The sequence below is a fragment of the Pristiophorus japonicus genome, chromosome 19 (assembly GCF_044704955.1).
Source record: "Pristiophorus japonicus isolate sPriJap1 chromosome 19, sPriJap1.hap1, whole genome shotgun sequence".
Taxonomy (NCBI): domain Eukaryota; kingdom Metazoa; phylum Chordata; class Chondrichthyes; family Pristiophoridae; genus Pristiophorus; species Pristiophorus japonicus.
In genome coordinates this window covers 59,150,814-59,166,447 of record NC_091995.1, presented here as the reverse complement: position 1 = coordinate 59,166,447, position 15,634 = coordinate 59,150,814, and the positions used below count along the sequence as shown (strand labels likewise).

The window sequence follows — 15,634 nt, the reverse complement described above, 5'->3', positions numbered from 1 at the left end:
ACCGCCCCTGCGCCCTCTCTTTGTCTCTCTCTCCTCCGAAAATGAGGGACATTTACCAGTAACTGGTGTCCTATCCATCCCATACTCAACACCCAGAGATGGCTATCAGACAGACAGACACAGTATCAGTCTTAAACTCCCGAACTGTGTCTCCATCTTAAGCTCAGTAATAGCATCACATATTCATGTCCAGCACCAGTGGAAAAGAGAGACAGACACTTTGTATCAGTGTCTCCATATTACGCTCAGTAACAGTGCCACACCTTCACGTATTGCACCAGAGAGAGAAACAGAGACATTATCAGTCTTGCACCTCCAACAGTGTTTCCACATCACGCTATATAACAGTATCCGCCTTCACAACCAGTACAAGAAAGAGCGGATACCAACAGAGAGACAGAGCGAGGGGAGAGGGCTGAGCGAGAGACAGGAGAGTGCGAGGTAGGGCGATGAGACACAGAAAGACATGCACAGTATCAGTTCCAGACTGACCTGTGAAGTCCCGTTTTATCCTGAACGTTCCCATCGGAGAGACAGAAGATGCAGTCTCCTCTCTCACTGGTATTGTACCAGAGACAGACACATTATTAATCCCACACTGCGGGACAGTGTCAGAGAGTGAGAGAAACAATGGCTCACATTTAACCCTCGCTTGCCTGTTGTAATCTCTGCAATCTTGCAGCTCAGGGCCGCTCGGTATTACTCTCAGTGACCGAGTGTTTTACTCTAATTAAACTGATCTCGGACTGTTTCTGTCAGATATTAACTCCTGCATGGTCCCTGCAAACACTCCCACTCCCTCGTCCCTCCGATGTTGCTGCAGGTTGCTTTGTGAAGACGGGCTCATGGAGAGAGTCCCAGCTTTAATCATTCTCTGTCCTTTACCCCCAGGCCCAGTTCCTTTGCTCAGCTTCGGATTAAAGTAAATTGGGAAAAGTGCACTTTGATTTTTACAGGCTGAATTAGTGCAGAGAGCTGCGCATGCGCGAATAAGCCCCGCCCCCGGTGTCGATTTCCAGTGAGCAGAAGAGCGCATGTGCCCTCCCCTCCCCCAGCCCTGCCTGTGATCGCCATTCATTCAGTGAGCGGAAGAAGATGGTTTAAAACAGCCGGGAATGGAGACACCGCGGCCCCGGGGTACGGCAGCGAGCAGCAGCCTCCTTACAGCCGCGCAGCGCTTTGGGAGCTTGTCCGCAGATGGGCTCAGAGATCGGCATTGAGTCCGCGGGGAGTTCAGGGGAGTCAGGGGCAGAGTGGAGCAAGAACCAGCCTCAGTGCGTGGTGTGAGTGGGGGAAGGGAGAGGCCATTCTCGGGCTGTGTGTGGACAGCGTGTGTCCAGGGTAAGGGAGACAGAATGGGCAGAATCTGCTGCTTTCTCTCTCCAAACCAGTCGTGAATGTTCCTGGTTTAGTTCCATCGGGGGCTGTGTGTAAGAGGCAGAGTGAAGCAGGAACTAGTTCCGGAACATGGTGTGAGTGGGGGGAGGGAGAGGCCATTCTCGGGCTGTGTGTGGATAGTGTAAGGTAACAGAGAAAGTAAACCACCTCGCTCTTTCAAATCATTGCTGCCTTCTTTCCCCAAATCAGTAGTGAATGTTCCTGATTCAGTTCCAATCTCACCGTGTCTGTTGTTCTTGGACAGTGAGCAGTGGAAACACAGCCTGACAGTGAGGATGTGGGGAGTTTCACAAAGTGCATCTATTGCAGGCACTAGGAGAAGAGTGTGAGAGAAGATATTTTAAAGACCGGTTATATTGTTTCGGTGAACTGAATTCTCCAGAACCGTGTTGCTGGTGATCGAGAGATACATTATCGCTCCCTCAGGTACATCATATTCTCCCCCGCATCCATATCTTAGAACTAATGTTCTTGTCTTATTCTCAGAGCAAAATTCTTCAGCCAGAACAAATGTGATCTTTCTTCCACCCAGAACACAAGGAACCGTGCAGGCAGCTCCTTCTCACACACAGTAAGTAGATTATCACTCACAGACCGCAGAGACACAGAACTGGCCTCAATCCTATTGTCACAGGCAGCAGAAGCTGTCAGTCCCATAGTGAACCGAAGTGGCAGAGTTACATTGTGAATCTTACAGCCACATGGAGCAGTAGAATCAGATGGACAGATACAGCGCAAAATACACACTCACACACCAGGAATGGAAAGATACATAGAAACATAGAAAATAGGTGCAGGAGCAGGCCATTCGAGCCTGCACTGCCATTCAATATAATCATGGTTGATCATGCAACTTCAGTACCCCACTCCTGCTTTCTCTCCATACCCCCTGATACCCTTAGCTGTAAGGGCCAAATCTAACTCACTCTTAAATATATCCAACGAACTGGACTCCACTACTTTCTGTGGTAGAGAATTGCACAGGTTTACTACTCTCTGGGTGAAAAAGTTTCTCCTCATTTCAGTCCGATATGGCTTACCCCTTATCCTTAGACTGTGACCCCTGGTTCTGGACTTCCCCCAACATCGGGAACATTCTTCCTGTATCTAACCTGTCCTGTCCCGTCATAATTTTATATGTTTCTATGAGATCCCCTCTCATTCTTCTAAATTCCAGTGAGTGTAAGCCTAGCTGATCCAGTCTTTCTTCATATGTCAGTCCTGCCATCCCGGGAATTAGTCTGGTGAACCTTTGCTGCACTCCTTCAATAGCAAGCACATCCTTGCTCAGATTAAGAGACCAAAACAGCACACAATACTCAAGGTGTGGTCTCACCAAGGACCTGTACAACTGCAGTAAGACCTCCCTGCTCCTTCACTCAAATCCCCTCACTATGAAGGCCAGCATGCCAGTTGCTTTCTTTACTGCCTGCTGTACCTGCATGCCTACCTTCAGTGACTGATGTACCATGACACCCAGGTCTCTTTGCACCTCCCCTTTTACTAACCTGTCACCATTCAGATAATAATCTGCCTTCCTGTTTTTGCCACCAAAGTGGATAATTTCACAATTATCCACATTATACTGCATCTGCCATGCAATTGCCCACTCACCTAACCTGTCCAAGTCACCCTGCAGCCTCTTAGCATCCGCCTCACAGCTCACACTGCCACCCAGCTTAGTGTAATCTGCAAACTTGGAGCTATTACATTAAATTCCTTCGTCTAAATCATTAATGTATATTGTAAATAACTGAGATCCCAGCACTGAACCTTGCGGCACCCCACTAGTCACTGCCTGCCATTCTGAAAAGGACCTGTTTATTCCCACTCTTTGCTTCCTGTCTGCCAATCGGTTCTCCCTCCATGTGAACACATTACCCCCAATACCATGTGCCTTAATTTTGCATACTAATCTCTTGTGTGGGACCTTGTCAAAAGCCTTTTGAAATTCCAAATACACCACATCCACTGGTTCTCCCTTAGCCACTCTATTAGTTACATCCTCAAAAACCTCTGGCAGATTTGTCAAGCATGATTTCCCTTTCATAAATCCATGCTGACTTGGACCGATCCTGTCACTGCTTTCCAAATGCTCTGCTATTACATCTTTAATAATTGATTCCAGCATTTTCCCCACCACCAATATCAGGCTAACCAGCCTATAATTCCCTGTTTTCTCTCTCCCTCCTTTTTTAAAAAGTGGGTTACATTAGCTACCCTCCAATCCATAGGTACTGATCCAGAGTCCATGGAATTTGGGAAAATGACTACCAATGCATCTACTATTTCTAGAGCCACTTCTTTAATTACTCTGGGATGCAGACTATCAGGCCCTGAGGATTTATCGGCCTTCAGTTCCATCAGTTTCCCGACAACCATTTCCTGACTAATAAGGATTTCCCTCAGTTCCTCCTCCCCGCTAGCTCCTCGGTCCTTAGTATTTTTGGGAGGTTATTCGTGTCTTCCTTAGTGAAGACAGAACCAAAGTATTTGTTCAATTGGTCTGCCATTTCCTTGTTCCCCATTATGAATTCACCTGATTCTGACTGCAAGGGGCCTACATTAGACTTCACTAATCTTATTCTCTTCACATATCTATAGAAGCTTTTGCAGTCAGATTTTTATGTTCCCAGCAAGCTTACACTCATATTCTATTTTCCCCCTCCTAATTACACCCTTAGTCCTCCTCTGCTGAATTCTAAATTTCTTCCAGTCCTCAGGTTTGCTGCTTTTAATGGCCAATTTATATGCCACTTTCTTAGATTTAACACTGTCCCTAATTTCCCTTGTTAGCCACGGTTGAGCCACCTTTCAGGTTTTATTTTTATGTCAGACAGGGATGTACAATAGTTGTAATACATCCATGTGATCTTTAAATGTCTGTCATTGCCTATGCACCATCAAACCATTAAGTATCATTCGCCAGTTTATCCCAGCCAAATCACGTCTCGCACCATCGAAGTTTCCTTTAAGTTCAGGACCCTAGTCTCTGAGTTAACTGTGTCGCTCTCCACCTTAATGAAGAATTCTATCATATTATGGTGACTCTTCCCCAAGGAGCCATGCAAGACCAGATTGCTAATTAATCCCCTCTCGTTACACAGGACCCAGTCTAGGATGGCCTGCTCTCCAGTTGTTTCCTTGACATATTGGTCTAGAAAACCATCCCTTATACACTCCAGGAAATCCTCCTCCACAGTATTGCTACAAGTTTGGTTAGCCAATCAATATGTAGGCTAAAGTCACCCATGATAACTGCTGTACCCTTATTGCACGCATTCCTAATTTCCTGTTTGATGCCATCCCCAACCTCCCTACTCCTGTTTGGTGGTCTGTACACAACCCAACTAACGTTTTCTGCCCTTTGGTGTTTCGCAGCTCTACCCATATAGATTCCGCATCATCCCAGCTAATGTCCGTCCTTACTATTGCATTAACCTCCTCTTTAACCATTAACGCTACCCCACCTCCTTTTCCTTTCTGGCTATCCTTCCTGAATATTGAATACCCCTGGATGTTATGTTCCCAGCTTTGGTTACCCTGGAGCCATGTCTCTGTAATCCCAATTACATATTGTCCGTTAACAGCTATCTGTGCAGTTAATTCGTCCACCTTATTACGGATGCTCCTTGCTTTGAGACTGAGCCTTCAGGCTTGTTTTTTTAACACTCTGTCCTTTTAGAATTATGTTGTAATGTGGTCCTTTTTGATACAGAATGAAACCTACAGGTAATTACCAGAAATTGACAGGTACAGGATAAAATCCACGCTCTCGTATCAGAAACTAACATATGAGTAAAACACTCATCCACATAGAAACATAGAAAATAGGTGCAGGAGTAGGCCATTCAGCCCTTCGAGCCTGCACCGCCATTCAATAAGATCATGGCTGATCATTCCTTCAGTACCCCTTTCCTGCTTTCTCTCCATACCCCTTGATCCCCTTAACCGTAAGGGCCATATCTAACTCCCTCTTGAATATATCCAATGAACTGGCATCAACAACTCTCTGCGGCAGGGAATTCCACAGGTTAACAACTTTGAGTGAAGAAGTTTCTCATCATCTCAGTCCTAAATGGCCTACCCCTTATCCTAAGACTATGTTCCCTGGTTCTGGACTTCCCCAACATCGGGAACATTCTTCCTGCATCCTGTCCCGTCCCGTCAGAATCTAAAATGTTTCTATGAGATCCCCTCTCATCTTTCTAAACTTCAGTGAATAAAGGCCCAGTTGATCCAGTCTCTCCTCATATCACAGTCCAGCCATCCTGGAATCAGTCTGGTGAACCTTCGCTGCACTCCCTCAATAGCAAGAATATCCTTCCTCCGATTAGGAGACCAAAACTGAACACACTATTCCAGGTGAGGCCTCACTACGGCCCTGTACAGGTGCATTAAGACGTCCCTGCTCCTAAATTCAAATCCCGAAGCTATGAAGGCCAACATACCATTTGCCTGCTTTACCGCCTGCTGTACCTGCGTGCCCACTTTCAGTGACTGATGAACCATGACACCCAGGTCTCCTTGCATCTCCCCTTTTCCTAATCTGCCGCCATTCAGATTATATTCTGCCTTCGTGTTTTTGCCCCCAAAATGGATAACCTCATATTTATCCACATTATTCCTGTATCATGCCATGCATTTGCCCACTCACCTAATCTGTCCAAGTCACCCTGCAGCCTCTTAGCGTCATCCTCACAGCTCACAACGTCACCAGTTTAGTGTCATCTGCAAACTTGGAGATATTACACTCTAGTCCTTCATGTAAATCGTTAATGTATATTGTAAAGAGCTGGGTTCCCAGCACTGAGCCCTGCAGCACTCCACTAGTCACTGCCTGCCATTCTGAAAAGGACACGTTTATCCAGACTCTCTGCTTCCTGTCTGCCAATCAGTTCTCTATCCACGCCAGTACATTACCCCCAATACCATGCACTTTTATTTTGCACACCAATCTCTTGTGCGGGACCTTGTCAAAAGCCTCTTGAAAGTCCAAATACACATCCACTGGTTCTCCCTTGTCCACTCTGCTAGTTACATCCTCAAAAAATTCCAGAAGATTTGTCAAGCATGATTTCCCTTTCATAAATCCATGCTGACTTGGTCTGATCCTGTCACTGCTTTCCAAATGCGCTGCTATTTCATCCTTAATGATCGATTCCAACATTTTCCCCACTACTGATGTCAGGCTAACCAGTCTATAATTACCCGTTTTCTCTCTCCCTCCTTTTTTAAAAAGTGGTGTTACATTAGCTACCCTCCAGTCCATAGGAACTGATCCAGAGTCGATAGACTGTTGGAAAATGATCATCAATGCATCCACTATTTCTAGGACCACGTCCTTAAGTACTCTGCGATGCAGACTATCAGGCCCCGGGGATTTATCGGCCTTCAATCCCATCAATTTCCCTTACACAATTTCCCGCCTAATAAGGATATCCTTCAGTTCCTCCTTCTCCCTCGACCCACTATCCCCTAGTACATTCGGAAGGTTATTTGAATCTTTCTTCATGAAGACAGAACCAAAGTATTGGTTCAATTGGTCTGCCATTTCTTTGTTCCTCATTATAAATTCACCTGAATCTGACTGCAAGGGACCTACGTTTGTCTTTACTAATGTTTTTCTCTTCACATATTTGTAGAAGCTTTTGCAGTCAGTTTTTATGTGCCCTGCAAGCTTCCTCACGTACTCTATTTTCCCCCTCTTAATTAAACCCTTAGTTCTCCTCGGTTGAATTCTAAATTTCTCCCAGTCGTCAGGTTTGTTGCTCTTTCTAGACAATTTATATGCCTTTTCCTTGGCTTTAACACTGTCCTTAATTTCCCTTGTTAGCCATGGTTGAGCCACCTTCCCCGTTTTATTTTAACTCCAGACAGGGATGTACAATTGTTGAAGTTTGTGATCTTTAAATGTTTGCCATTGCTTATCCACCATCAACCCTTTAAGTATCCTTTGCCAGTCTATTCATACCGTCAAAGTTACCTTTATGTTCAGGACCCTAGTTTCCGAATTGACTTTGTCACGCTCCATCTTAATAAGGAATTCTACCATATTATGGTCACTTTTCCCTAAGGGGCCTTGCACAACAAGATTGCTAATTAGTCCCTTCTCATTACACATCACCCAGTCTAGAATGGCCAGCTCCCTGGTTGGTTCCTCGACATATTGGTGCAGAAAACCATTCCTAATACATTCCAGGAAATCCTCATCCACCGCATTGCTACCAGTTAGGTTAGCCCAATCAATATGTAGATTAAAGTCGCCCATGATTACTGCTGTACCTTTATTGCACACATCCTTTATTTCTTGTTTTATGCTGTCCCCAACCTCACTACTATTATTTGGTGGTCTATACAACTCCCACTTGCGTTTTCTGTCGTTTGGAATTCCGTAGCTCCACTCGTACCGACTCCACATCATCCAGGCTAATGCCCTTCCTTACAAATGCATTGATTTCCTCTTTAACCAGCAACATCACCCCGCCTCCTTTTCCTTTCTGTCTATCCTTTCTAAATGCTGAATATCCTTGGATGTTGAGTTACCAGCCTTGGTCACACTGGAGCCATGTCTCTGTGATGCCAATCACTTCGTATCCGTTAGCTGCTATCTGCGCATTTAATTCATCCAACTTATTCCGAATATTCCTCGCATTGAGGCACAGAGCCTTCAGGCTTGTCTTTTTAACACACTTTGCCCCTTTAGAATTTTGTTGTAATGTGGCCCTTTTTGTTTTTTGCCCTCCACTTTTACTATTCTCCTTTCTATCTTTTGCTTCTGCCTCTATTTTATTTCCCTCTGTCTCCCTGCCTAGGTTCCCATCCCCCTGCCATATTGGTTTAACTCCTCCCCAACAGCACGAGCAAACACTCCCCCAAGGACATTGGTTCCGGTCCTGCCTTGGTGCAGACCGTCCGGTTTGTACTGGTCCCACCTCCTCCAGAACCAGTTCCAATGTCCGAGGAATTTGAATCCCTCCCTTCTGCACCACCCCTCAAGCCACGTATTCATCTGAGCTATCCTGCGATTCCTACTCAGACTCGCACGTGGCACTGGTAGCAATCCTGATATTATTACTTTTGAGGTCCTACTTTTTAAATTTTAACTCCTAGCTCCCTAAATTTGTTTCATAGGACTACATCCCATTTTTTACCTATGTCATTGGTACCTATATGCACCACGACAACTGGCTGTTCACCCTCCCTTTTCAGAATGTCCTGCACCCGCTCCAAGACATCCTTGACCCTTGCACCAGGGAGGCAACATACCATCCTGGAGTCTCGGTTGTGGCCGCAGAAACGCCTATCTATTCCCCTTACAATTGAATCCCCTATCACTATCGCTCTCCCACTCCTTTTCCTGCCCTCATGTGCAGCAGAGCCAGCCACGGTGCCATGAACTTGGCTGCTGCTGCCCTCCCCTGATGAGTCATCCCCCTCAACAGTACCCAAAGTGGTGTATCTGTCTTGCAGGGTGATGACCGCAGGGGACCCCTGCACTACCTTCCTTGCACTGCTCTTCCTGTTGGTCACCCATTCCCTATCTGGCTGTGTACCCTTTACCTGTGGTAAGACCAACTCACTAAACGTGCTATTCACGTCATTCTCAGCATCGTGGATGCTCCAAAGTGAATCCACCCGCAGCTCCAACTCCGCAACGCGGACCGTCAGGAGCTGGAGGTGGACACACTTCCCGCACACGAGTCTTTATAGGCCTCCTCGACCCCGGACTTGCACTGCTCAACTGCCTGAACTCCTCCTCCGACGAGTCTTTATAGGCCTCACCAACCCCGGACTTGCACTGCTCAACTGCCCGAACTCCTCCTCCTCCGAGTCTTTATAGGCCTCACCGACCCCAGACTCTCACTGCTTAACTGCCCGAACTCCTCCTCCGATGAGCCTTTATCGGCCTCACCGACTCCGGACTCGCACTGCTCAACTGCCCGAACTCCTCCTCCGATGAGCCTTTATAGGCCTCACCGACCCCGGACTCTCACTGCTCAACTGCCCGAACTCCTCCTCCGACGAGCCTTTATAGGCCTCACCGACCCCAGACTCGCGCTGCTCAACTGGCCGAACTCCTCCTCCGACGAGTTTTTATAGGCCTCACCGACCCCGGACTTGCACTGTTCAACTGCCCGAACTCCTCCTCCGACAAGCCTTTTTAGCCCTCCTCGACCCCGGACATACCAGAGATGCAGAGTCAAATCCACACTTCCATACCAGACACCCACTATATAAGAAAATAAGAATATAAGAAATAGAAGCTGGAGTAGGCCATATGGCCCCTCTAGCCTGTTGCGCTGTTTAATACAATCATGGCTGATCCGATCATGGACTCAGCTCCACTTCCCTGCCCGCTCCCCATAACCCCTTATTCTCTTATCGGTTAAGACACTGTCTATCTCTCTCTTAAATATATTCAATGTCCCAGCTTCCACAGCTCTCTGAGGCAGCGAATTGCACTGATTTACAACCCTCAGAGAAGAAATTCCTCCTCCCCTCAGTTTTAAATGGGGGGGGCTCTTATTCTAACATTATGCCTCCTAGTTCTAGTCTCCCCTATCAGTGGAAACATCCTCTCTGCTACCACCTTGTCAAGCCCCCTCATAATCTTATACGTTTCGATAAATCACCTCTCATTCATTCTTCTGAATTCAATGAGTGGAGGCCCAACCTCCTCAACCTTTTCTCAACCCTTCATCTCTGGAATCAACCTAGTGAACCTTCTCTCAACTTCCTCCAAAGCAAGTATATCCTTTCGTAAATATGGAAACCAAAACTGCATGCAGTATTCCAGGTGTGGCCTCATCAATAACCTGTATAACTGTAGCAAGACCTCCCTGCTTTTATACTCCAGCCCCTTTGCAATAAAGGCCAAGATTGCATTGGGCTTCATGATCACTTGCTGTACCTGCATACTAACCTTTTGTGTTTCATGCACAAGTACCCCCAGGTCCCGCTGTACTGCAGCATTTTGCAATCATTCTCCATTTAAATAATAACTTGCTCTTTGATTTTTTTTCTGCCATAGTGCATGACCTCACACTTACCAACATTATACTCCATCTGCCAAATTATTGCCCACTCACTTAGCCTATCTGTGCCCTTTTGCAGATTATTTGTGTCCTGCTCACACATTGCTTTTTCTCCCATCTTTGTATCGCTAGCAAACTTGGCTACATTACAGTCGGTCTCTTCTTCCAAGTCGTTGATATAGATTGTAAATAGTTGGGGTCCCAGCACCGATCCCTGCGGCACCCCACTAGTTACTGATTGCCAAACGGAAAAAGAACCATTTACCCCGACTCTCTGTTTTCTGTTAGTAAGCCAATCCTCTATCCACGCTAATATATTCACATCAAGCCCGTGAACTTTTATCTTGTGCAGTAACCTTTCATGTGGCACCTTGTCAAATGCCTTGTGGAAGCCCAAATACACCACACCCACTTTATCCACCCTGTTGGTTACATGCTCCAAGAATTCCAGCAAATTTGTCAAATTTAACTTCCGCTTCATAAATCCGTGCTGACTGCCTGACCGAATTATGTTTTTCCAAATGTCGTGCTAATGCTTCTTTAATAATGAACTCTTCAACATTTTCCCAACCACAGATGTTAGGCTAACTGGTTTATAGTTTTCTGCATTTTGTCTGCCTCCTTTTTAACCGAGTGCGGCTCCCGGGCCCCGGGCAACACCGAGTGCGGCTCCCGGGCCCCGGGCAACACCGAGTGCGGCTCCCGGGCCCCGGGCAACACCGAGTGCGGCTCCCGGGCCCCGGGCAACACCGAGTGCGGCTCCCGGGCCCCGGGCAACACCGAGTGCGGCTCCCGGGCCCCGGGCAACACCGAGTGCGGCTCCCGGGCCCCGGGCAACACCGAGTGCGGCTCCCGGGCCCCGGGCAACACCGAGTGCGGCTCCCGGGCCGCCGGGCCAGGCACCAGCAAACCCCGGGGGCAGCACCTCCCCCACATCAAGAAAACAACAACTTGCGTTTATACAGCAGGCCCAGCAATTCCCAGCCGCTCTGTCAGGGTAGGTGCTGGATGTGGAAGTCACTCACTGGCCTCCTGTGTGGGTCTGTTTGTTGCATCAGTTTGAGCTGGAGTGGAGAGGGGGGGGAAGCTGCTGGGTTTCACCCCCAGTAACTCTTAACCCAGTGGGGCCAACAATTTCCCATGTGGGATTGTGATGGGAGGTGGGTTCCCTTCCCTGAAGGACAGTACTGACCCAGATGTGTTTTTACGACAATCCAGCAGCTTTCATGGTCACTTTTGTCTAGTGCCGGCCCCACAAATGACCAGAGTCATTAAGCTCAATTTCACAACCTGCCTTTGTGTTTTTGTGGGTTCTCTCTCACACTCCCTTTTTCCTGTTTGAAATTCATTTTACAGGATGTTAAAAGGGGAGGATTTGTAGACTGGAAGCTCAAACCAAACATCACTTCAAGATCTGACAGTCACTCGATCCATTGGGACTGGAATATCATCAGCTTTTGACCATGGAAGCAGAAGGCACTGTTCACAGTGGGGAGAAACGGTACACGTGCTCTGTGTGTGGACAAGGCTTCAGCCGATCATCCAACCTGGAGAGACACAAGCACAGTCACACTGGGGAGAGGCCATGTAAATGTGGGGATTGTGGGAAACAATTCAACTATCCGTCTCAGCTGGAAATACATCAGCGAAGGCACACTGGGGAGAGGCCGTTCACCTGCTCCAACTGTGGGAAGGGATTCACTCGGTTATCCCACCTGCGGACACACCAGCGAGTTCACACTGGGGAGAGACCGTTCACCTGCTCCGACTGTGGGAAGGGATTCACTCTGTCATCCCACCTGCGGACACACCAGCGAGTTCACACTGGGGAGAGACCTTTTAAATGTTCTGACTGTGAGAAGAGTTTGAAAAGCAAACAGCACCTCCTGATACACCAGCGACTTCACACTGGGGAGAGGCCGTTCAGCTGCTCCGACTGTGGGAAGGGATTCACTCAGTTATCCGACCTGCGGACACACCAGCGAGTTCACACTGGGGAGAGGCCGTTCACCTGCTCCGACTGTGGGAAGGGATTCACTCAGTTATCCAACCTGCGGACACACCAGCGAGTTCACACTGGGGAGAGACCTTTTAAATGTTCTGACTGTGAGAAGAGTTTTAAAAGCAAAGAGCATCTGCTGACACACCAGCGAGTTCACACTGGGCAGAGGCCTTTTAAATGTTCTGACTGTGAGAAGAGTTTTAAAAGCAAAGAGCATCTGCTGACACACCAACGAGTTCACACCGGGGAGAGGCCGTTCACCTGCTCCGACTGTGGGAAGGGATTCACTCTGTCATCCAACCTGCGGACACACCAGCGAGTTCACACTGGGGAGAGACCTTTTAAATGTTCTGACTGTGAGAAGAGTTTTAAAAGCAAACAGCACCTCCTGATACACCAGCGAGTTCACACTGGGCAGAGGCCTTTTAAATGTTCTGACTGTGAGAAGAGTTTTAAAAGCAAAGAGCAACTGATGACACACCAGCGACTTCACACTGGGGAGAGGCCGTTCACCTGCTCTGACTGTGGGAAGGGATTCACTCGGTCATCCGACCTGCGGACACACCAGCGAGTTCACACTGGGGAGAGGCCGTTCACCTGCTCCGACTGTGGGAAGGGATTCACTCAGTTATCCAACCTGCGGATACACCAGCGAGTTCACACTGGGGAGAGACCTTTTAAATGTTCTGACTGTGAGAAGAGTTTTAAAAGCAAAGAGCATCTGCTGACACACCAACGAGTTCACACTGGGGAGAGACCTTTTAAATGTTCTGACTGTGAGAAGAGTTTTAAAAGCAAAGAGCATCTGCTGACACACCAACGAGTTCACACTGGGGAGAGGCCGTTCACCTGCTCCGACTGTGGGAAGGGATTCACTCTGTCATCCAACCTGCTGACACACCAGCGAGTTCACACTGGGGAGAGACCTTTTAAATGTTCTGACTGTGAGAAGAGTTTTAAAAGCAAACAGCACCTCCTGATACACCAGCGAGTTCACACTGTGCAGAGGCCTTTTAAATGTTCTGACTGTGAGAAGTGTTTTAAAAGCAAAGAGCAACTGATGACACACCAGCGAGTTCACACTGGGGAGAGGCCGTTCACCTGCTCTGACTGTGGGAAGGGATTCACTCTGTCATACCACCTGCTGAGACACCAGCAAATTCACACCGGGGAGAGGCCATTCACCTGCTCCGACTGTGGGAAGGGATTCACTGCATCGTGCAGGCTGCTGACACACCAGCGAGTTCACACCGGGGAGAGACCTTTTAAATGTTCTGACTGTGAGAAGAGTTTTAAAAGAAAACAGCAGCTGCTGATACACCAGCGAGTTCACACTGGGCAGAGGCCTTTTAAATGTTCAGACTGTGAGAAGAGTTTTAAAAGAAAACAGCAGCTGCTGATACACCAGCGAGGTCACACCGGGGAGAGGCCGTTCATCTGCTCTGAGTGTGGGCAGGGTTTCACTGTGTCATCCCAACTGCTGACACACCAGCGAGTTCACACCGGGGAGAGACCTTTTAAATGTTCTGACTGTGAGAAGAGTTTTAAAAGAAAACAGCACCTCCTGATACACCAGCGAGTTCACACTGAGGAGAGACCTTTTAAATGTTCTGACTGTGAGAAGAGTTTTAAAAGCAAAGAGCATCTGCTGAGACACCAGCGACTTCACACCGGGGAGAGGCCGTTCACCTGCTCCGACTGTGGGAAGGGATTCACTATATCATACCACCTGCTGAGACACCAGCGAGTTCACACTGGGAAGAGGCCGTTCAGCTGCTCTGAGTGTGGGAAGGGATTCATGCAGTTATCCGACTTGCTGACACACCAGCGAGTTCACGCTGTGGAGAGACCGTTCCCCTGCTCTGAATGTGGAAAGAGATTTACTAGCTTATCCGACCTACTGACACATCAGCGAATTCACACTGGGGAGAGGCCGTTCACCTGCTCAGAGTGTGGGAAAGGATTCATTCGGTCATCCCACTTGCTGAGCCACCAGCGAGTTCACAAGTGACTGCAGGGGTTGGATTCTGCTGTTATTGCTGCTGTTAATCACATCCCAGACTGAATCGTGTTCATTCTGACAGTTGGGGTTTATAACTCCTGTAACGCTGATGTTAAACTCCAGCCCAGTTACAGGAGTTATTAATATTTGGGATATAGACACATAAATTAGTGTTGCTTTCAACACATTGCTGTGGATTTTTGTCTTTCCCACCTGAGTGTTTAGCATCACCTGGCTGGAGCTGAGAAAGGACAATCTGGGGGGAGGATCTTACAGGGGGAACAGAACTTCAGCCTGGACACAGTCCTTCAGGGCCACACTAAGATCATCTCATTCTTCTGAACTCCAATGTGTATAGGCCCAACCGACTTAACCTATCTTCATAAGTCAACCCCCTCATCTCCGGAATCAACTCTGGAATTTGCAGCAGACATGAGCAAAGACCTGAGGCTTACTAAATGACACGTATTTCATTACAGACAAGGTTATACTGGGTGAAATGTTCAGTTAGAACATGAGAACATAAGAAATAGGAGTCGGAGTAGGCCATTTAGCCCCTCAGGCCTGCTCCGCCATTCAATAAGATCATGGCTGATCTGATCATGGACTCAGTTCCACTTCCCTGTCTGCTCCCCATAATCCTTTACTCCCTTAATCACTCAAAAATCTGTCCATCTCTGCCTTAAATATATTCAAAGACCCAGCCTCCACAGCTCTTTTGGGCAGAGAATTCCACAGATTTACAACCCTCAGAGAAGAAATTCCTCATCTCAGTTTTAAATGGGTGTCCCCTGATTCTAAGACCATGTCCCCTAGTTTTACTTTCCCCTATGAGTGGAAATATCCTCTCTGCATCCACCTTGTTGAGCCCCCTCATTATCTTATGTTTCGATAAGATCACCTCTCATTCTTCTGAACTCCAATGTGCTTAGGCCCAATCTATCTTCATAAGTCAATCCCCTCATCTCCGGAATCAACCTAGTGAGCCTTCACTGAACAGCCTTCAATGCAAGTATATGGAGACCAAAATACGGAGTCCATTACAGGCAAAATGCCGAGCAAACCAGCAACACACTGACACCTTAACAGTGTCTCATCGGCCTACAGGCTTTTCTTAAATCGATTTGCTGAGTGGATAAAAACTTAAACCAGGTTTGCAGGTGTGATGCTCTATTCACATATTGAAGGTAGAAG

At 47.5% G+C, this 15,634-nt stretch overlaps 1 protein-coding gene across 3 annotated transcripts; it reads left to right on the top strand.

The window, feature by feature from the left end:
- The first annotated feature begins 370 nt into the window (after positions 1–370).
- On the top strand, positions 371–14,746 carry LOC139230467 (zinc finger protein 850-like). Of its 3 annotated transcripts, none has more exons than XM_070862289.1 (3): positions 371–441; positions 1,885–1,969; positions 11,793–14,746. In XM_070862289.1, exon 3 carries the CDS (start codon positions 11,900–11,902, stop codon positions 14,447–14,449), a length of 2,550 nt encoding a protein of 849 aa, XP_070718390.1. In that variant the 5' UTR covers positions 371–441; positions 1,885–1,969; positions 11,793–11,899; the 3' UTR covers positions 14,450–14,746. The 3 variants fall into 3 exon arrangements, with proteins under 3 accessions (XP_070718390.1, XP_070718389.1, XP_070718391.1); XM_070862288.1 differs by lacking the exon at positions 371–441 and adding an exon at positions 1,051–1,137; XM_070862290.1 differs by lacking the exons at positions 371–441; positions 1,885–1,969 and adding an exon at positions 1,090–1,137.
- Positions 14,747–15,634: the final 888 nt, after the last annotated feature.